The following is a 21,910-nucleotide window of genomic DNA, read 5'->3' on the forward strand; positions in this document are numbered from 1 at the left end:
ACTAGTTTCTGGACTAGGAACTAAATAATTGGGTTTGGAACGAAGGAACTTTCTGCTGTCCTTGATTTGAGTTTTGGCGCTCCATTGGCAGTGTGTGCACATCCTTGCATATTAAAGTTCACAAGAAATGTACGTTTTCCAACACTGCAGACCAGCTGGTCCACCTCTGGTCACACAGCCCCGGTCCCGAAAAAGAGATGATTTTTTGCGGCACGAAAATTGATTAATAAATAATAAATAAACAAAGTTAACTGAGTGGAAACTGTTATCCTGACCAGCAATCATGTTGCGCATCTATCAGAACACTTACCGGTAAGGATGCACGCCCGCAACAGCAAAGGCCAAAGGTTTACCTAGCCTTTTCTGGACGATTTCGTCATCGGTGCATCTCTCATTTAGTCGTGTTTTGTCCACAGGCGCACCGCGAGAAAAGCTGTTGTCTACTCCACCAAGGTGGCCTGCTGCAACCATTCCACGCTCTGCCGCATCACCAGCCACCCGCGACGTCCGCAGGACAATGGGAGCTCGAGCTCCAATGGGAACCACCAGCGCCACGAGGAGTTTCTGCTCGCCGGCAATCCGGCGAGGGGCTGGCAGATGCCTCCGCCATCGCGTGGCTACGGGATGCTGGTGGTGCGCATCCTGCGGGGCGCACTCAAGCTGCGCTACCTCGTCCTGGGCGGCGCAATCGGTGGGGGCGTGTCTCTGAGCAAAGTGAGTTTCGCAAGTTATATAATACTCTTTGCAAATTCAAGAGATACGATTTGTTTTTCCCAGAAATACGAGGACTGGAAGGATGGCCTGCCCGACTTCAAGTGGCTGGAGGACGCAATGCCGCAGGGCGAACGGTGGAGCCAGTTCTCGCGGAATCTCATCGAGGTGGGCTCCCTGGTGAAGAACGCCATCGATGTTGGTAAGTGCCCTTGCTGCGCCTCCTTCGCCCTCTTTATCTCTCACTTTAAATGGTCATTACCTTGGTCAGAATCGCATTGAAATCTTCGTTTTGATTGATTTTTCGCACTGACTGATACTGATGTTATTGGGGCGTTTGCTTGTAGATCCAAAGCTCAAGCAGCTAGGCGAGGATAAGTTGTCGGAATGGCGCAGCTGGTTCGACAGTCGTCTGGACGATGCCATCGAGGCGGCCGACTATCAAGGAGTTCAGATTGTCGAAAGTAGGTTTACACATACACACAGACTCCCAACGTTGGGCCAATTTAAAGTGAGAGAACCCTGTCCACCGTAGTTGAGACTTATTCCTAACATCTGTTGCAGCCAAAGATGATCTGAAGGCCAAGACGACGGTGGCCGCTCTGGGCATAACCTCCGATGAGAGCCGCAAGAAGTATGGTAAGTTCCAGGGCCCCCTTATAAAAGGAGTATATATCTAATACTATTGTTATCCCCACAGAAAAGCTGCAGAGCCAGGTGGAAACTCTGCAGACGGAGATCATGAACGTGCAGATTAAGTATCAAAAGGAATTGGAAAAGATGGAGAAGGAGAATCGCGAGCTGCGCCAGCAGTACCTCATCCTTAAGACTAACAAAAAGACCACGGCGAAGAAGATCAAAAAGTCCCTGATAGACATGTACTCGGAAGTTTTGGATGAACTATCCGGGTATGATACGGGCTACACCATGGCCGATCACCTGCCCCGTGTTGTTGTGGTGGGAGATCAGAGCAGCGGAAAGACCTCTGTGCTGGAATCTATTGCCAAAGCTCGCATCTTTCCCCGTGGCAGTGGAGAGATGATGACGCGAGCTCCAGTCAAAGTCACCCTGGCCGAAGGACCTTACCATGTGGCTCAGTTTCGCGATTCGGATCGGGAATACGATCTTACCAAGGAGTCTGATCTGCAAGAGCTACGTCGCGATGTAGAGTTACGCATGAGGGCATCTGTGCGAGGTGGTAAAACAGTGAGCAATGAAGTCATTTCCATGACGGTCAAGGGTCCCGGACTTCAGCGCATGGTTCTTGTGGATCTGCCTGGCATTATTTCGGTAAGTATGCTTATTATTTTCGCAAAGCTCATAAATAAAATATTAAAATGTATTTTCTTTTAGACCATGACTGTGGACATGGCTTCGGATACTAAAGACTCAATTCACCAGATGACCAAGCACTACATGAGCAATCCTAATGCCATTATTCTCTGCATTCAGGATGGATCTGTTGATGCCGAGCGCAGCAACGTCACCGATTTGGTCATGCAATGTGATCCTTTGGGTCGGCGGACCATTTTTGTGCTGACCAAGGTAGATCTGGCCGAGGAACTCGCCGATCCGGATAGGATAAGGAAAATCCTCTCGGGCAAGCTCTTCCCCATGAAGGCTCTGGGTTACTATGCGGTCGTGACGGGACGTGGGCGGAAGGATGACAACATAGATGCCATAAGGCAGTATGAGGAGGACTTCTTTAAGAACTCCAAGCTTTTCCAGTTAGTATCAAATTTATGATATGATTGGTAAATACTTAAATTGACCTCTCTCCATTCTTAGTCGTCGCGGAGTTATCATGCCCCATCAGGTGACCAGCCGGAATCTGAGCTTGGCGGTGTCGGATCGTTTCTGGAAAATGGTGCGAGAGACCATTGAGCAGCAGGCGGATGCATTTAAGGCGACTAGATTCAATCTGGAAACCGAATGGAAAAACAACTTCCCCAGGTGGGTGAATTTATCCCAAAATAATTCAGTTCTATAACATCTGCGATCAAATTTCATAGATTGCGCGAGTCTGGCCGAGACGAGCTGTTCGACAAGGCCAAGGGCGAGATACTGGATGAGGTGGTGACGCTCTCGCAAATCTCCGCCAAGAAGTGGGACGACGCCCTCAATTCTAAACTCTGGGAGAAGCTTTCCAACTATGTGTTTGAAACCATCTACCTGCCCGCCGCTCAGTCAGGTTCTCAAAGTAATATTTTGTAGTGCTAAGTTGTAGGTTGTAAGCAGTCGTCGCCGACGTCATCATTGGGGGCACGTCCATCCAATCGCCCGCCTTGTGCTCTGTCATTGTGTGTAGTTCTTGGAGGGAAAGCACCTGCCTCGAACTTCACGTGCATCTGTAAATGTCGCGTCGTTAAAATGTTTTGTTTAATTTTGCATTTATCATGGCCCGCATTCCCGTGCAAGGGAATCACATGCGTCGAAGATTTCTAAACCGGTTTGAGCCTCCTGCGACTCCCAATTGAATCATGAGTGTAAATTTAATGTGTACTCCCCGGCGGCCAAATTCAACTCCATTAACACCGTTTTGCCTTTGCCCTGAAAATAGAGTGACTAAGCCGGGATCGTCACAGGGTCTGCGTCCCAGTCATGTGCCGGAAAGTGTTATAAGCGGAGATTTACGATCACCTGTAACGAAACCAGATTTTGGTTAATGTGCTCAGTACAAAAACGAATGCGATATCAGCGATTTATGGCCGACAAACACGTTTGGTCCGCGCGGCGGCTGTTTATTTTGCATTTTATGACAGATCCGTTAATTTGCTCAATGAATTCAGCCAAATCAATGCCTAATTGATCCAAATTGCAGTTATCGAGTTAGGCATCTAAATGTTTTGTTACTTTGTTTACCATTCCCCCAAACTTGTGTACCGTGCTAATTTCGCTCAACTAATTCCATCCAATGATTGCGCTCTTTATAGATTCATTTAACACAATGGTAGACATCAAGCTGCGCCAATGGGCTGAGCAAGCGTTGCCCGCCAAATCGGTGGAGGCCGGCTGGGAGGCGCTGCAACTGGAGTTTATCTCGTTGATGGAGCGCTCCAAGAAGACGCAGGATCACGACGGCATCTTCGATCAGTTGAAGTCCGCGGTAGTGGACGAGGCTATTCGTCGGCACAGCTGGGAGGATAAGGCCATCGACATGCTGCGAGTGATTCAACTGAACACCCTCGAGGATCGCTTCGTGCATGACAAACAGGAGTGGGATTCGGCGGTCAAGTTCCTGGAAACTTCTGTGAATGCCAAGCTCGTGCAGACGGAAGAGACGCTGGCACAAATGTTCGGACCCGGTCAATTGCGACGGTTAACACACTGGCAGTACCTGACGCAGGATCAGCAAAAAAGGCGAGGCGTCAAAAACGAACTCGACAAAATACTCAAGAACGATACGGTATGTTTGAATGTTTGAAATGTACTTAATATCACCCTTATAATAACATGTTTTATAATTTTAATTGTAGAAACATTTGCCCACCCTGACCCATGATGAACTGACGACGGTGCGCAAGAACCTCCAGCGTGATAACGTAGATGTGGACACGGACTACATTAGGCAAACGTGGTTCCCAGTCTACAGAAAGTGAGTTGTCTTATTTAAACAATTTCAGGCTTATCTGTGACATTTATATCGTCCCCTTTTAGGCACTTCCTGCAGCAAGCGTTGCAGAGGGCAAAAGACTGCCGCAAGGCATACTACCTTTATACGCAGCAGGGGGCCGAGTGTGAGGTGAGCCGGAAGACTTTCCCATCATTTGAGATAATTTACTTAACCTTCTTGTTCACTCCCCTTTCAGATCTCCTGCAGCGACGTCGTGCTCTTCTGGCGCATCCAGCAGGTGATCAAGATAACGGGCAACGCGCTAAGGCAGCAGGTGATCAATAGGGAGGCGCGGCGCCTGGACAAAGAGATCAAGGCGGTGCTGGACGAGTTCAGCGATGACGAGGAGAAGAAGGGTTACCTGCTCACCGGCAAGCGAGTGCTGCTAGCGGAGGAACTAAGTGAGTTTGCCGGTTAATTGAATTTAGCGCCAACTTAATTGCTCTTAATTCAACAGTCAAAGTGCGACAGATACAAGAGAAGCTAGAGGAGTTCATCAATTCACTAAATCAGGAGAAGTAGTGTGCCATGACCAAAGACACAACAAACGAGGCGTTACTTATTTAACTGGATACTTTAAGCCCACATTTCAAATGTTCGTTCATAGTCACGCTTAAACCGAGCCCCTTAGTTAAGCTTACTTTGTGCTCCGAAAGTAATAAACCAATAGATCGTTAGTTCGTATTACTGAAATCGTCTTTATTGTTTATGAAGTGTAACCTTATGTCGCATGCAATGCAATGTAAACTCATTAATTTAAATGTAATACAAATCATTCTTTCTCTTTCAATGTAATTGTAGTTGATAAACGTAAACGCGAAACGCACTCAACGTGCTGAGTATGTAACGGTTCGTGTGTTTTTCTATATCTGTATCGTGTAATATATAAATCTGTTTGCATAAGAGCACAGCACTTGTACCAGATGCCTCATCGTGTGGCTGATTGTTTATTTGTTTTGTCCACGATCGGCTAATCCCACGATGCAGCGGGATCGGGATCGGCGGCGGGTGCATTAACCCCGCCCGATCGGCTGGCCGCGTCTTTAATTGATTGATTGATAAACGTATATCTAGCTAGCTATGTAACAAGTCCATGGTGGCGGTGCAGTACCATCTCTCTTACAAGGTAAACAAATGCGCGTTCCCTATCATGTTAAATAACTCAACAAACGATTCTTAACTTGGCAGTTGACTTGTGGCCCAGCCATGTGCTCAGCTGCTTACGGCTATCATAATAATATTAATAATGTGTTCGGTTCTCCTTCTCTCCGATCCTCCGCTTAGCCTATCTGCTAAATTCTAGTCCACCGCTGGGCTCCTCCACTAAAGCTTATAGAAACATAATTTACGCTCGCTCCATTTGGCTGTTATGCGTGTGATTTAGGGTAAGGGGTGTGTGTGTGTGTATGATAGGCACTCGATATCGCTGAAGGCACAACATTACGCTTAGTCTAATCTTAACGTATCAAGTACTCGGAACACGCTTCCGCGCTCGCTTCCCCATCGAAATCGGGAACTCCATCGACATGTACATCGAGTGATTGGCAATTAGTGTTGCCAAAACCGAGGGTGCCATTGCCATCGGAGATGACAAGGTGTTCAGGCTGTCGGGCAGGTCTTCATTTGCTCCGATATCCACAGCTCCCTAGGCCGCTGGCAGGGGGGTTAGCTTCTCGTTGCGCCGCTGCTCCCACCTGCCCACACAGGTGAGTGGGTAGCACAGGAAGGCCGAGAGTAGGATCAGGCCGCCGGCAAAGTAAAATGTCGCGTTGTAGCTACCGGTCATATCATAGAGGGCTCCTGCGGGGCATTAAAAAACAAAAAAAAACATTAGTTCATGTTTCCTTTACAACATTATACACATCTCGATTACTATCTTTTTCTAAGCGGGTGCAATCCCTTTTAAAGTAAGCTTTTATTTGTATTCATCTGCATAAATAAAATTATATGAAATTTGTAAAAAATGGTGTTTAACATCTTGAAATCATTTTTGGCTTTTGTAATTATGACCGATTGAGCATTTTATCGTTCATAAAATTTAAACGATGTGAAGTACTAGATAAGGGCAGACGCAGCATTATAACTTTCTATTATGCATTACTTAATATGAATATTGCTTAGAATGGAGGACTTTTCTTTTCCGTTTTTGTTAACCAAAATTAAAGTCGTGGTATATTTTTAAATTAATGGTAAGTTTTTAACGCCATTTAGGCAAAATGGTATAGTTAGTTTTAGATCTTTGATGAAAGTACTCAATGATCGTAAAGCACTGAAAGGTGACCCCAACCGTTTGTCATTCCGGCGCCAACTCACCTGCAATGGGACTGCCAAAGATGGCTGCCACGCCCTGGAAGAGCATCAGGAATCCGTAGGCGTTGGTCAGCTTTTCCAGTCCAATCAGCTCCACGGCGATCAGGGAACGCAGGGCCGAGAAGCAGGCAATGCAGATGCCGAAGAAGAACACGAAGGCCCACTGGCTGGCCGCGTTGATGACCACTCCGCTGAAGATGGTAGCGAGGCCGCCGGCGGTCAGGGCGATGTTGTTCAGCCAGAGGGGCTTGATGGCCGGGAAGGAGCTGATCAATCCGCAAACGATCCTAGCGACGGTGTTCACAATGCCTATGCCACTGACCAGAGACGTAGGATTGGTCATGCCAGCGGCCTTTGCGCGGGGCCCCAGGAAGCCGAAGGGCACGAAGAAGCCCATCATGGTCAGGAAGCCGCTGAAGGCCAAGAACATGAAGGCGGGCGATTTGAGCAGCGAGGTGTCCAGCATGGTGGACAGGGTGCGACGCACTGCCTCTGGGCAAATGCGGCATCCCTTCTGGCGGTCCTCCAGCATGTCCTGCTTGGTGGGCAGTCGGGTCACGGACATGTGGTAGGCCAGCGATGTCTGCGACTGGTACTGCGGGATCCTGGTGAGCGATCCGGTGAAGAAGATATCGTCTCGGTACATCGGTCTGGATGAGGACTGCGTCTGACCGTGGTGCGCGTCGTGAGCGGCGCCGGCGGCGGGTCGCTTTCCGATGTCCTGGGGCCGGCGTCCGGATACTGTGTGCCTGCGCGCCTGGATGGTAACTGGCTTGGCCTCCGTCTCCAACAGGTTGTCGTTCTCCGCCTCCTCCTCATTCTCGCCCACAGTAGTCAGCTCCTTGTGCAGGTTGAAGGTCAGCTGCTGCGGATCTCCGTTGGGTGTGGTCGGCTGCGACTTCCTCAGCTGCTTCAGTTCCGTGCCCTTGCTGCCCTGGGGTGTTCCCGAGGGACGACGCTCCAGGTTCATGCCCTTGAAGATCTCCTGCGCGGTGGGGTAGTGGTGCCGCTGGGAGGCACCCATGTAAGTGTTGTGGGCGGAGTTGGGCATCGAGTAGGCGAAACGACCTTCGGGCAGGGGCTTGGTGAAGGCCGCCTGGTGCAGCTGCGGAGTGGGGGCCACCGTGTTGCCATGGCCGTTCAGCTTGCTCTTCTCCTGCTCCTCTCCCTCCTCCTTGGTGGCCGACAGCGTGATGGGTTGGATGGGCCGGAAAGCCAGGCCGAAGATGGCGCACGACAGCACAATGAGTCCCTGGATGGCCACCGTATGCCGCCAGCCTTTCTTCAGCAGCATTTCAGTCAGTGGGGCGAAGACAAAGGTGCCCACTCCGGAACCGCACATGGCAACTCCCGTGGCCAGGGCACGCCACTTCTCGAAGTAGAAGCCAATGATCACCACGGCCGGGATGTAGACCATGCAGAATCCAATGCCCCCCAGGACGCCGTAGATTATGAATAGGTACTCCACACTGGGGGCGAAGTAAGACAGTCCAAAGCAGATGGACGCTAATATGGCTCCGGCAATCGTGACCGGACGGAAGCCGAACCGATTGGCCAAGGCACTCACAAAGGGTCCGGCCATCAGGTAGACTCCACTGAGCAGGGATGATACGAACCCCACATAGCTGCGGCCCACACCGAACTGCTCTATCAATGGCTCACTGATCATCGAGGAGCAGAAGACGATGCCATCGATCACCGTGCAGCAGAGGAAGGAGGCCACCATCACCACCCAGGCCCATCCACTGTCCGGCGGAACCACCACTGCTGCCTCCTCGATGTCCTCCTCGCTCTCATTCTCGTTCTCCTCCTTGATGTTGTCCGGCTGCCTGGACACCAGGCCCTTGGATGTCAGCTCGTCCTGCGACTTGGTATGTTGCGTGGCCATGTTCTGGAAAGATTAGGCGAAGAATGGATCAGTACGGACGCACCCAGCGAGATCGATTCGTGTGTCACGTTACGCAAGTGTTTACCCAAACCGAGTGGCCTTCACATTGCGTATACGACCCCGTGGCTCCCTCCCTTTTGCATGGATAAGTCTATTTTTAAATGTCACGTGCCCCGATAGCCGCGCAATTGAACATTTGCCTGCACCTGTACCGCCACAGTGCGGCCCAAAAACTTAGTGGTGGTTTTGGAAACTTAACAAGCTCTTATATAAATAAGCTTGCTGTTCTGTTTTTTTAATAAATGACCAATGCTTAAAAAGTAATTAATTAGTAGACAAATTTTGCCATTAATTGGTTATTAATATAATATTCCTGACCTATAGTTCAATCAGACAGTTTTAGAATCGCCCAGTCTTTGCTTGAAAAACAGACAAAACAAATATATTTAAAAGTATTTCATAATCTTTGAAGATATTTCCAAATTACTATTCATGTCCCCTCAGCTATGCAAATGTATCTGTGGGATATCTGCAAAAAGGTGCGTGGTGTGAAAGGCTTTTCGCTGTTTATCACTTCGACGTCAATCGGCAGATGGCACTGACAGGGGGGCGGTCTTTGCTGGGAGGTGGGTGATCCAGAGGTGGGTGGTGGGGGGTGGTGTGGCGGCAGGTGGTGTTCAGTGGGTGTTGGGTTGTCAAACGTCAGGCATGGCCAATGCCAGGGGCAGGAGTGCGTCAACGATTGTCTTGGCCAAGCACAAACACCAAATGGAATTTGCAATTATGTATCCGCAACGATTCTTATTTCGTTTGGCAGTGGAGAAGTCCCGTCTCTCAATTCGACAATATTCATAGAATTCAATATGCCAGGCACACGAGTACATACTGCTGTGTGAATTTCGCCTTTTCTTTTGAGCGTTTTTCTTGTTTGTCCACATCTTTCGGCTAACAAACTCATGGCCTCGGCGCGAGCTTTGCTACCTTTATCTAATCTGATCCGCCGAGGGGCATTTGGCCATAGAATTTAACCAGCCCATAACTGCCGTGGAGCGGATGCTTACATGCACGGAGCCTGGGAAGCCGTCATAAACCGTCGCAAGGCGAGATGAGTGGTGATATTTTGTAAGTAAGCCAGAACTGATCTCCAAAGTGATCCCCCCACAAAGAGGTTAGCAAATAGGCTCAGACAATCTTGGATAAACACCATATCAGATTGCAAATTGCAGGGATTTACGGGGTCCGAGATTTAATCATCAGACAGAGATATGGCCGGATAACCGGCTGATTATCACTGGCTTCTACTTGCCCCTGCATTCCATAAATTAATTGATTATTTTGCCAGATTTGGGCCTTATCACGGCGGATTTTCGTGGCCCGGCAACGGCTTAACCGTATAGTATACGGCTTATGGCCAACAGATACGGATCCGTGCCCGGCAACACCGGCAACTCCACCACGTGACAGGGCCCAGTTTGATAATTGTATTTCCTTTATGGCCGAATTTCGGCTATATCATTGACCATGCGAATTTATGGGATTCCATAAAGACCAAGTGCTCCGATAGCGCCAGGGTCTGGCCCGTTTTTGTTTATTGTGCAATCGAAAGTGTAGCGACAACCATCCTCGAGCCAATCCAAACACAATAACATAATACTCGCCGCACACCCAATGGCAGACCAAGACCCCTATCCGACTCGTATTTCAGATTTTGTTTTCATTTTCATGCCCAAATGGCCACGTCGGCGGAGGCATGTGGATGTGCTGGATCCATAGCCAAGAGCCCAGTACCCAGAACCCAGAACCCAGAAACAAGAATCGAGAATCAAGAACCGAGAAGTGGCAACCGGGCATCGAGAACCCATCGAAGGAAGCCCGTCAAGTGCCTCCGCGTAACTGACTTGCAACAGCAACAGCCAACAGCAGAAGTATAAATAGACATTAGCATTTACTAGTTGCCCCGATCCCATATTGTGACCACAATATCGAAAGCGAAGACATCTTAGGGCTACAAATTGGCTAAAGGACGCACCCAGAGTGGGTCTTGCAAATCTGCCTAAAGGGTTTGTCAACTATCTTAAGTGGTTTGTGGGGGATCAACCAATTTGTTTATTTTAAGCTCACAAGCTTACAATATTTAAATATTTAAGATTCGTTTCATTATATGTACATACATATATACTGTTGCTTTACCCAGATAAGTACGTATATATTTTTATACCCAATGTTTCGATAAGCTCAACCTTTTGTCTATATGTAAATGAACTGTAGCTTCTTATATATATATATCCGAAATCCCTTTCTGTTGTTATTGCTTGTAAGAGTATCCCATCTTTGAGCTTCGGAAATCTAACATTTTTGCTCTCCGTTTTGTTTGTTTCCCGATGGGATTGGCCCCACAAGCGGCGGATAATGTGACAAGGCGGCTCCTGCGGCCTCCGTGGCCTCCGAATCCGCCTCCTCCCGCTTTGTGTAAGCTAATCCCGCTGTGGGTAAATAGCCACCACCTCCTCCATCATTCATTTTTTTAGGAGAAAACGGGGGCGGAGGTCGCAAACACTTGTCAGCGCCAATTGTGACTGTTGACAGCGCTTAAATTGATGCCCGTCGATGGAATTATTAAATGTTATAGGTAAACACATATGGCCAGAAAAGGTCGGACATTTATGAGGGGGCTTCTTGAGGGGAAGTGAGCGACCGGCCAGACGAAAACGCAGACGCAGACGGCGACTTCTTTAGATGTTTTCCTGCCGCTGGTTTTCCTTCAGCGTGCACATGTATCTACAAGTATTTGTACGAGTATCTTTATCTGCGACCGTGTCCGTCTCCCTCGGCATTGCACACATATGTCGCAAGTAGTACATGGCTCTGTTATTTATAACATGCAACTGTGGGCGTCCGGTTCTTGGTCTGCGTCCGGGCGTCCTTCTCTTGGTCCCACCTCCTCCTCCTCCTCCTCCTCCTTCTCCTCTTACTCTTACTCTTCGTGCGTGCGGACCCATTTAGATAGTCGGTGTCTCGGACAGGTTCCGAGAGCCGTATCTCAGCGCCGCAATTTGTAGGTACAAGTGAAGCAATCGTTAAACGACTTTATGCTCAAAATATTAATTAGCTAAGCCGGCCCCAAAATGGAGCGACAGCCCTAGAAGGCGAGTCTGGCGGAGAGGTTGCAGTGAAAACGAAGATATTGGCCTGGTCAACACCGAATTTGGGATGCTCTAAAGATATCCAATCTTGTGTAAGCTCTTAGTAGAATTTGAAACTCCTAAACAACCTCAGAAGAATTGTAAGTAGTTCTATAAAAATATGTAATGTGATTCGCAAAGTACAGGAGGAAATAAAATAAAGACTGTTGCGTAAGGCACAAGCAATTATAGGATAAAGAAAAGGTTACCTGTAGAAATCGTAGCATATATAAAATTTGTTTAAAATGAAATAGACTAGTTAGTTTATTAGTTAAGTGATGCAAAATTACTTTAAATTTTATAAAAAGACATTTTGATCAACAATCATTTAAGGAAATACTATCTAAAATGCTTTAAGTTTCATGCCCCTCTTAGATATCATTGTTAAACCAGTAATATTTTTATTTGTATTTGTAATATTTTGAAATTAAAATCATAATGATTTTAAGTTCAAGAATTGAAATTTGAAGGAGTTTCGTATTATTTCAAGGAATTCGTAAGTCAAGGAATTTGTATGTCACGGAATTTATGTAACAGCTGCAATTTAAGTGAGTTTTGTGTTCCGAAATTGTATTTCAGTGAAAACCCCTACCCAGATACCAGCGGAAAAGATCCAAAAATATATCGCCGGTTTGTCACCGAATCAGATCGGATATGTGAATGGCTTTCTTTGGAGCGAGGGGCGCACTCTTCACGACTCCACACTCGTGTGGCCACTTCAAGTCGACCCCATTCCTCGGATGGGATTGCAAACACTCGAGGGCAGCTGTCACCTCAAGTTCATCGCTCGGCCTTTCACCCGGCGGAGTAATCCGGGGAGCACGATATGCCAGTGTTTGGCGGGAAATATGTATCTTTGCGGGACAGAAATGTGTGGCACAGTTAGCTATCTTATGCGGGGCACTATCAGCTGTCGATTCTTCTGCCTCCACTGCTGGTGTTGACCAGTCCAGTCCATAGACCACCGAACACAGACCACTATCGGCACGAACAAAGGCCGCGACAATTAGTGGAGCGATCAATGGTCGCCGGGGTCTCTGCTCCGGGTTCTACTCTTTCGCATCGGAAGTAGAGCATGGGATGAATCGTAATCAATTAACATGTTCAAATCGTGGAAAATAAGTGCAAGTAGCGCAATTATTTTCAAATGAAAATCGAGAGTATCGAGAGAATCGACCAAAAGTCGTGATTCGTATGTTTGCGGACCTCTATTTGAATGTTCACTTATTGGGTTATCTGCACGTGGCTGCGTCAGCCACTTCCCCATCCGCAGATGTCATTGTCTCATGACGCAGCCCCCGATTCCACATCCCATCTCTCCGTTTCGAGCTCGTTTTCCAATCCAACTCGACCCCGAAACGATTTACTAAGCAAACTGAGTAATGATACGATTCAAATCGATCCATTTCGACCCCGACATTGGCGCCAAAATGCTGTTGCTGTTTTTGTTTTCGACGCTGATCTGATAAGCAAATCAAGGAAACAAACAAACTGCAGTTGCAGTCTAAAATTGGCTTAATCTGCTGTAAATATTTACAGGCCGATTACCGATCCGTGTTAAGGGAAAATTTCCACAGACCGAGACTCGAGTCTCGACTCGCGAGTCGCGAGGCACTCAACTCTCAACCCTCGACTGTCGATTTTAGGTGTGGATTTTCCAATCCACCGTCTGCAGTCCACACGCAGACGCACTCGACCATGCCGAAGAATGAGAAACCCCAGTCGCTAAGAATTCTTTGAGAAAACCCCATTTATTTGGCAATGACTGGGGGCCATTGTAAATGCAGAAAACATGTTTGCCGGCTGGCTAATGTGAATTAAAGATTTCTAATTTTTTGTAAGCGTGCTCCTAATTAACCAAAAAATATCGAAAAGTAGTTTCAAACATGCCAGTCTCTCTGAGTCAGACTCAGATTCAAAATCAGATTCGAATGCGGACTGATTAATTGCCAAGGCAGGGCAATTAGTGGTGGAGTGGGGGAAATTGGGTCATTGGCATCTTGCAGTTCTAATGCTTCCAACCCGCGTCACGGCCCATTGATATGAATATAGATGTGGATGTGGACGTAGATGTAGATGTCTGTCTTCGGTTAGTGTTTCAGCTGGGGATTTTCGGTTTTCGATTTTTGACTGCTCGACAGCTGTGGGATCTGCCATTAACACTTGGCTTGCGGCTTGTTTTGTTTGCTTTTTACCGGCAACCGGTTGTAAGATAAAACGCATCAAAAGCCACGCGCAAAGCCCAAAAGTAAGCCTTGGGCAAATGCGAAAAATTCGAACGCTGACTCACCGAACGGCGAAAGGCGTGTCGGATTATATTGGACCGACTCGGATCGGAGATAAAGCCAAGCTCACCGTCCGATTTGCATGCGAAATTGCTGGCCATAATTAATGTGCGGATAATGATGGCAAGCGCGGTCTAAATAGATCTGCATTTGCATAGGCAGCAGGTGCAAATAGATACTGACAGATACTCTGCACTGGTAAATGAAAATGGAAGTAAAGTAAATGGAATATTTTAATCCTCCAATAAATTTCCATTCGGTAGAGCGAAACAATCAAAAAGCTAAACAAACAGAACTCAGATAATTTTAACTTGATATTATATATTTAAATTAATATAGTTATGGCATTTTTCTTATGACAAGCGGTTTTTTCCTATGGATTTGAAAAACATAAATGTTTTTGGAGCATGGAGCGAGGTCAAAAAACTCTACCGATAAACACAAATATGGGTTTCACGACATGGTTTAAGTATTTTCAAATCGAATTAATATTTGATCACGATTTCTTAGTACCCGATTGATATTGTTCTTGAGAGCAAAAACATAGGCTTAGTTAGTATCGATCTAACGTAAGTTGATTTCGTTCTTTGTTCAAGTTCAGGGAGGAAAACAAAGCAACAAAGACGGCTGCAAATTGCGCCTCGAAAGCCGTTGGCCGCTGCCTTTTTCCTGGTATCGATGCCGAAGGCTTTAGACCATTCCCGTACCCTGCCTCCCGTTTGGGCCACCAACCAAGTGGGAACATGGATAATTTTTCAACCCGCCGCTCGCAGTTTTGCCGCATGTCGCTGCGTTGCGTTTGGCCGTTTGGTCGTTTGGTCGTTTGTTTCGTGGTCGTGTGTTTTTGGCCAAAACCCGTTTTGAGCCAAGTTAAGAGGAGGGAGAACTCTCCAGGTTCTGGGAGTTGGCTTACCTATCTATATGTTATGTTGTCGTTGTCGATGTCGGTGTCGGTTTCGGTGTCGCTGTCGCGTTGTCGATGTTGCTGGCGTTGATGATGCGGCACTGTTGCAGTTGCAATTGCAGTTGGTTATTGGTTATTGGATTATTGGCAACTTCTGCTCTTATTTTTGGCGCGCTGCAAAGAATTTGATGTGTGTCTGGTGTGAGAAAGCGAAAGCAATCGAACGCGTACGCCGACACAGTAAAAGCGAAAGTTAAAAGTCAACGGCAACGGCAACGGCAACGAGGAAGCGGGATCGGCGTGAAGCGAAACAACACGCTTAAAAATACTTCTAGCACATATGTATCAGTATCTGATTATACATATGTTTATATAGTCGAACAGAACGGAATGGAACTAAACGGAGCACAGAGCAGCATGTATATATGCGGAGCATATAAAAAGTGCGCGCGACTATGTCGTTCCTGCGCCGATGTTGCTCTTGCTATTGCTGTTGCTGTTGCTGTTGCTTTCTTCGCGTTTCGGGAATTCGTTCCGATTCGTTTTGAGTTGGGCTATGCCTTACTTTTTCTGTTTTTCTGTTATTCGTTTTCGAAACACTCAGTTGCGGTTTTCACTGCGGACGCCTGATCGCCTCATGAATCGATGCGAGCGACGCGACGGACTAAAGATAACTAAGGGAAATCAGAATGTGTTGGCAGTATAAACCGCGCAGCAGAAAGCAGCACGGCAGCAGCAGCAGCAGCAGCAACACGAACACAGCAGCAACAGCAACACCAACACACCAGCAACAGCAACACCAACGGCACGGCAGCAACACCCTGAGCTGGTGTGCGTGGGTATTTGTGTTTCGCCCTGCGAGAGTGTGTTTTTACTAGTTCGGATTTCTGGTTACATGGACCGCGTTCTGAATGGAATCGCCTGGATCTGATCCGATCTAATCCGAAACCGATCGCCCCAGGAAACCATTACTCCCGGAGCAGTAAGAGTAAGAGAGAAAACGCAGTGAGAGTTGCCGGCATCTTATGTATTTCATCGCTCTTCTCAGTCAAAATGGCTCGAGCACACTCCGTCGTATACGCAATGTTGGTGTTGCTGTTGGTATTGCTGTTGCTGTTGACTTTGCCTCCTTTTCTGATTCGACTCGAGTTTTTTGGGAGTGTTTCCCCCGGCGGTTCTCTTTCTTTTTTGGGACTTTTTCCAGAGAAAAAGAAACTACACATATATCGCTTTTTAGTGTTCTCGAGCAGTATCAATAGTGGGATAACTCGTGTGTGAGTGTTTGCCCTCGTGCTGTGCCAGTTGCTGGTGTGTGGGCCCCTGGCTTTTTCCACTACCAAAGAGATAAACTGAAAAATGTGAATGGAACTCATTCACAGTGTTAGGAAGTCTGGAGTTTCTGTTTGCCCATCAGCAGGTTACCGGCTTTCTGCTTACTAATGGCCCAAAAAGAGAAGCGGACATTTCGAAATTGTTTCCAGAAATTATGAAATCATAGCGCTGGAAAGATACATATATAAACCGGGACAAGGGTAATTAGTAGGCAAAAATGGAAAGTCTGGCGCTGGCTTGAATTCATTAGAAGGGCCATGAACTGTAAGTACTCAAGAAGTGCTAATTGATTAAAGCAAAAGCCAGTGCAAACGCGAACCGATTTGGAGAACCTCTGGTATTTAGTTTTTATCAGTCTGGGTATTATCCGGTTGCGGTCGTTTTATCTTCCGGGAGACTCTCGAACTTTGGTCCCTTTGGGAACTTTATTAATGAATTCTTTCAAGTACATTTTACTGTCGATATCGTTTCAGGTCAATTCCGTTTTTTAGTATCTCAAACACATCGCCCAATCAACGTGCGCCGACTTTGAGTTTTGATTGATAAGCCGATGCTCTGGGCCCCAAAAAACCCCTTGCTGCGGTGATAAGCCCCCAAACTTAAATGGCCATGGCTGGCACGTCATAAAAATATATTAGACTAGAGAAATTAAATTCATTTTCAGCTAGGGAAGCCAAAATCTTACCTAACTTGGCCGGATTTGGTGTTTAATCTAATCGCATTAATACGGCGGACATAAATATGTGTACTTCGGTCTTGGCTGGGTGCAATAAAAACATACGTGTAATATATTTAAAGCGAGGCTCTTATGTAAGAACCTGCTCGAGATTTCCCATTTAATTTAGAGCCAGATTCATTATCAATTTACGCAGCATCTGTGACGTTTCGTTTTTTTCTGTTATCAGTGCATTGCTATTTTTTGCTTAGTAATTTCAGTTGTGTGAGCATTGATCAGCAGAAAATGCGTAATTTTGCGTGATGGGCCATAAAATAAAAAACAAACTCCGTTTGTATGTATGCTAAAAGTATGACTAATTCTTCGTCGGTTGGATATCACAAATAATAACAAGACCAAAAGGAGTTGACTCATCTATGTTTTGGTTTGTCTTTTTGCAAGAATATGTGATATACTTCTAATGCAGATTTAAAAACCGGGTCGTTTAAAAACAATTTTTAGCAGAATTTTTAAAATCAGTTACAAGATAGAATTTTAAGAACCAGTTACTTTCTCTTAATAACAACCAGGGCTGGCGCTCAAATTGGTTTGAGTCTACGGTAAAGGCACTTTTAAAAGGGTCGTGAGATATGGTCATATTGCAGATCAGCAATCCAAAAGCCTTGCAAGCGATAGTATCGAATAAACATAGATATTCTTCCAGCTCTAGCCTAGGGTGACCGTTAATGGCATATTTTTTCAGCTATCGGGTACACCCACCATTTTATTTGCTGATTAGAGGTGGAAGAACATCGATGATGCCCTGCCGAACATCGATATGTCCGATGTTTCGAAAACATCGATTAAATCAATGCTAACATCGAAGTTTTTCCACCTCTACGCCTTCTTTTTATTTCCGCCGTTTGCCGAGAAAGTTGGAAAATCATGGGTGAGTTGCTGAAAAGCGTAGTTTTTGTGCGAATTAAACAAAAATCGTTGCGAAAGAGTGAACAAACGGAGCTTAGAATGCGGCGCGGCTGAAAGAGTAAGTGAAGAAAGCAGAAAGTGTGTGAAATACCTGCAAATGCAAACAAGTCGGACACTTGCGATTTTGCTGACCTGAAATCTAACAAAATCAAATGAATCGCTGTATATATCAGGCAATTATCTTGTTTTATATAGACAAGTAAGCCTTGGGCACAAATTACAAGTGTTATTTGTGCTGAAAATGCATTTGCACGTATCCCCAGACTTAGGCTCTTTCTAACCTCAAAAACCGAAGCCGCATAAGCTGCCATTTGTTTACATTGTGTTGTTGCATTTTAGCCATGGGTTATCTGTAACTAATGAATTATTTTCAACCATTTCAGGCAAGCCAAGAGGTCTGCGCACTGCCAGGAAGCATGTGAACCACCGTCGGGACCAGCGTTGGGCCGACAAGGACTACAAGAAGGCTCATTTGGGAACCAGATGGAAGGCCAATCCCTTCGGAGGTGCTTCCCACGCCAAGGGAATCGTCCTTGAGAAGGTGTAAGTACAGTTATTCTTTATAGAAGTGTGTTCCGTTCTGGAGAGATCCCACGTCTCGACGCCTCGCAGTATATTTTTGTGTTTTGTTCGTTTTGCAACTCAAATCACAGGATTATACTGTGAGATGACAAGCGTGCCAGCAGCGAAGAGTTTATGAAATTGGTTCTAGTAATCTGCCCCTGCAATTGCATCCATAACTAATCCAATTTTCCCTCTTATTTCCACAGCGGTGTCGAGGCCAAACAGCCCAACTCTGCCATCCGCAAGTGCGTGAGGGTGCAGCTGATCAAGAACGGCAAAAAGATCACCGCTTTCGTACCCCGTGACGGTAGCTTGAACTACATTGAGGAGAACGACGAGGTCCTGGTCGCCGGTTTCGGTCGTAAGGGTCATGCCGTCGGTGATATTCCCGGTGTCCGTTTCAAGGTCGTCAAGGTGGCCAACGTTTCTCTCCTGGCCCTCTACAAGGAGAAGAAGGAGCGCCCAAGATCTTAGATGAACACGCATCTAATCTTTTTCCAGACAAGCAGAGTTAGGGTTTTACAAAACTAAATAAACAAAAAATGAAACAAAGCTGTTTATGTTTCAATTAAATGTGATTTTGTTGACTATCAATTTTGGCTTGCATGTATTTTTTTTGTTTGCTGTTCTACCAAATTTAATATCCAAAAAGACACGATATTAGGTTAAATGAGAGAAATAGTTAAATTGAGGCTAACACACAAATCACTCAGATTTTGTTTGTATATTTTTAAATAACCTAATTTTAAGATTGGCTTCAAGATTATTAAGCAAATTCGTGTTTTATGAGAAAAATTATTTATATTTATTTTGGCTCTTTTAATTTTAGATAAAATGCTTTCCTCTTTTGCTATAAAAAAAACCCATTACAATGTATTAGTTATAGGAATATAAACTTAAACAATCAATTTTGAATATCACTTTCATTTAGCATTCATTATTTACCAATTTCCTTAAATGTTTAATCTACCTGCTTTTCTAACGATCTGGCAACCATAACAGTGCTGATAACGTGCGCATACAGGAGCTTTGCAGCACTGCGAGCCGCGATAATTTAAAATCAAAATTTCTAGGAGCCTGGATTAAAAATTAAGAAAGTCCAAAGAAATCATTCTGTGTGATATTTTCATCCATAAAACTAATACGTAATAGGTAATAACTTCATTATCAACTAATTTGGCAGCCAAACTGTGCAATGCCGGAACACTCCCTCGTTGCGAGCCCGGCGATCTCCAGGTTGGTTACCTACCGCAGTGGCTGCCGCAGAGTATTGCTTACATAACAGAACGGCGAGAGCCTCGGAAACAGACAGCCATCAATGCATGAGGCCCGGACCTGGACCGGGCCAACGTGTGCCGGGCTTCATCAGCGATAAGGAGTCGCAAACTGCACCTCCTACCTGGCGGTGCACTGGGAGAAACCGGAGCATTGCCATGCTAGCCCTCAAACGAGTTTGTTTTGGGGCTGGCTGGGGCCAGATTTCTCACAGTGCCGCAGTCCGATCTGCTTATCAATAATTTGTTTTTTTCTCCTTTTGCCGCATTTAGGCAGAGATGCGCTGGCGATAGCCGCTCAAGTGTCACACGCCCACATTTTTGGAGCAGTCGATGGAGCGGCTATTTGCACATACGCCACGCCAATAAACTTGTACCCACCACCGAGGCACGCTTTGATCCGATCCTCGTTCGCAATCTTTATCCCCAGCCCCAGCCCCGTTCTCGGTCTTTAGTCTTTGGTCTTTAGTCTTTAGACTTTAGTCTTCAGTCTCCTCGAAGGCGGTCGGCGATCGGCACACGCTTGCGCAGCGATTCTCCCCTCTTTTGGGCTTTTCTTTCTTTTGGTCTGACCGATGATACGATGCTCCGATGTTTCGATGTTCGGAACCTTTTGCCCGACTCTGCCCCTCTGCACATAAATCCAGCGCCACGACAACGAAGTCTTTGGTCTTCACTTCGCCGGCGGCAATTATCGCGATGTGATAAACAAATATTTTGCATCTATGGTAAGAAGAAGCGAAGGTTTTCCCGGCATTCTGGCGCTTAATTATGAACTCCGGTTTGGCTGGCCTGGCCTGGCCCCCCAACCAAGTACGAGTTTATTAAATGCCCTGCGCGTGGCCGCATGCACTTTTACCTGCCAACGTACTTGACTCGTCTTCTGGGAGGTTCGTCGTCGCTTTTTTCCCGATTTTTGGGCTTGGCTCATGCGGTTCGCTGGCAGCAGTTGTTGCAATATGCAATTTGGCTGCTTATCTCCAGCTGGATACCAATCAGCTTGGCCCCGGCTTCGGTGGGTGGAGAGTGAAATAAAAATTAAATATGGCTCTATTTGAATACTGCCCAGGTTGCAGGCAGCATATTACTGAGCTTACAGGGCGTATGCTTAATGGATGAAGAGTAAGGGAAATAACTCCTAAAAAGCAAGTGGTTTTTTCATTCCAAAAAAATAAATTATCTTTGCTTTAGTTAATTAAATCATTTACTTCTTTTTTATTTTACATCCCATTTTATTAATAAAGAATTTGAATGTTTTTTTGGTGTGAGTTTTTTACACAGTTGTTTATTTTGGTTCTTTGCCCAACTATACTTATGAATCTTGTTTACTTTTTTATATATTTAAAGATTTTGGCGCTCTTCGAAGTCTTTAAACTCTATAAGTAATTTGATAGTTGCTAATTGAGGATGTTTTAACTATTTTGTTAGTTTAGGTTCATTGCAATTTGTAAAACTGTCTAAAATGCCTTCCATACTCCTCTGCTCTCTTTATCCATACATCACCTTTGATTAATGACCTTTCTTGCTTCCCATTTGCTAAGATTGCCAATTTAAATATTTCCAAATCTTTCGCGAATCTCTTTTGAAGACTATGCCCCATTTGATCCATATAACACCCTTTCCCAGAGGTTCCGCACATTACGATATTTGCATACGCTGGCTTCCGTGTATGGGTGAGATCCCCGTTTCGAGTATTTGTGGCCAGCATACACAGACACTCATGTGTATATATATAGACCCCAGCGACATTGGGGCCTCCACCAATTGAAACAAACCAAATGCAAAGTCGTCTCTCCCACAACAAATGGATCGGGGAACAGGTTTTCCATTTCTGAAAGTGAGACTGGGACTGAGACGGAGACGGAGCCGGAGACTCTTTAACTGAGATCGAGAGAGAACGAACGATCGAACGAACGAACGAATATTAAATAAGGTTTGTTTCATTAGATTCAAAAGAACTTGCCGCTGCTCTGGGTTCGGGGGCCACGGGGTCTGGGCCCAGAGCGATCGGAGGTATGGTATGGGAGTCAGAGCCAAGTCAACTGGGTCTGAGCCTGGGTTCGGGCCACTTGCTCGTTCCGCTTTGCTGAGCAGCTGCCGCTCTCTGGCCGCTCTGGCCCAAGACTGCGCGAAAGGTTTCGCCCGTGCGCTTTCAGCTTTTCGCTTTTTGGCCTTATGCATCGGATCCGAGGCAGAGACACCTCA

The 21,910-nt window shown here is 46.1% G+C and overlaps 3 protein-coding genes across 6 annotated transcripts; 2 read left to right on the plus strand and 1 right to left on the minus strand.

Moving 5' to 3' along the window:
* The first annotated feature begins 159 nt into the window (after positions 1-159).
* Positions 160-5,017, plus strand: LOC108040629 (dynamin-like 120 kDa protein, mitochondrial). 4 transcript variants are annotated; one of them, XM_017118181.1, is made up of 14 exons: positions 160-312; positions 417-714; positions 778-913; positions 1,059-1,175; positions 1,276-1,350; positions 1,412-2,001; positions 2,065-2,438; positions 2,500-2,664; positions 2,724-2,911; positions 3,645-4,117; positions 4,188-4,306; positions 4,369-4,453; positions 4,521-4,725; positions 4,782-5,017. In XM_017118181.1, the coding sequence occupies exons 1-14, from the start codon at positions 284-286 to the stop codon at positions 4,844-4,846; spliced, it is 2,919 nt and encodes a 972-aa protein (XP_016973670.1). In that variant the 5' UTR covers positions 160-283; the 3' UTR covers positions 4,847-5,017. The 4 variants fall into 4 exon arrangements, with proteins under 4 accessions (XP_016973670.1, XP_016973671.1, XP_016973672.1 ...); XM_017118182.1 differs by having other exon boundaries at positions 2,724-2,902; XM_017118183.1 differs by lacking the exon at positions 1,059-1,175.
* On the minus strand, positions 5,003-15,575 carry LOC108040631 (monocarboxylate transporter 12). Its single transcript, XM_017118185.1, has 4 exons — positions 15,459-15,575; positions 14,903-15,067; positions 6,638-8,525; positions 5,003-6,124 (listed from the first exon to the last, which is right to left on the minus strand). Exons 3-4 carry the CDS (start codon positions 8,520-8,522, stop codon positions 5,970-5,972), a joined length of 2,040 nt encoding a protein of 679 aa, XP_016973674.1. The 5' UTR covers positions 8,523-8,525; positions 14,903-15,067; positions 15,459-15,575; the 3' UTR covers positions 5,003-5,969.
* Positions 15,576-17,747: 2,172 nt separating this feature from the next.
* On the plus strand, positions 17,748-19,009 carry LOC108040589 (40S ribosomal protein S23). Its single transcript, XM_017118094.2, has 3 exons — positions 17,748-17,829; positions 18,251-18,410; positions 18,638-19,009. Exons 1-3 carry the CDS (start codon positions 17,826-17,828, stop codon positions 18,903-18,905), a joined length of 432 nt encoding a protein of 143 aa, XP_016973583.1. The 5' UTR covers positions 17,748-17,825; the 3' UTR covers positions 18,906-19,009.
* The last annotated feature ends 2,901 nt before the right edge of the window (positions 19,010-21,910 follow it).

This window comes from Drosophila rhopaloa, unplaced genomic scaffold, assembly GCF_018152115.1.
Source record: "Drosophila rhopaloa isolate 14029-0021.01 unplaced genomic scaffold, ASM1815211v1 contig_115, whole genome shotgun sequence".
NCBI lineage: Eukaryota > Metazoa > Arthropoda > Insecta > Diptera > Drosophilidae > Drosophila > Drosophila rhopaloa.

Coding starts and splice junctions, on each gene's coding strand:
- LOC108040629 (XM_017118181.1), top strand. CDS start 284: ATGTTGCGCATCTATCAGAACACTTACCG. Junction 1,351..1,411: donor TGAGAGCCGCAAGAAGTATG/GTAAGTTCCAGG, acceptor TTATCCCCACAG/AAAAGCTGCAGAGCCAGGTG. Junction 4,726..4,781: donor GCTGCTAGCGGAGGAACTAA/GTGAGTTTGCCG, acceptor TTAATTCAACAG/TCAAAGTGCGACAGATACAA.
- LOC108040631 (XM_017118185.1), bottom strand. CDS start 8,522: ATGGCCACGCAACATACCAAGTCGCAGGACGAGCTGACATCCAAGGGC. Junction 6,125..6,637: donor CTTTGGCAGTCCCATTGCAG/GTGAGTTGGCGC, acceptor AATGCCCCGCAG/GAGCCCTCTATGATATGACC.
- LOC108040589 (XM_017118094.2), top strand. Junction 18,411..18,637: donor GGAATCGTCCTTGAGAAGGT/GTAAGTACAGTT, acceptor TTATTTCCACAG/CGGTGTCGAGGCCAAACAGC.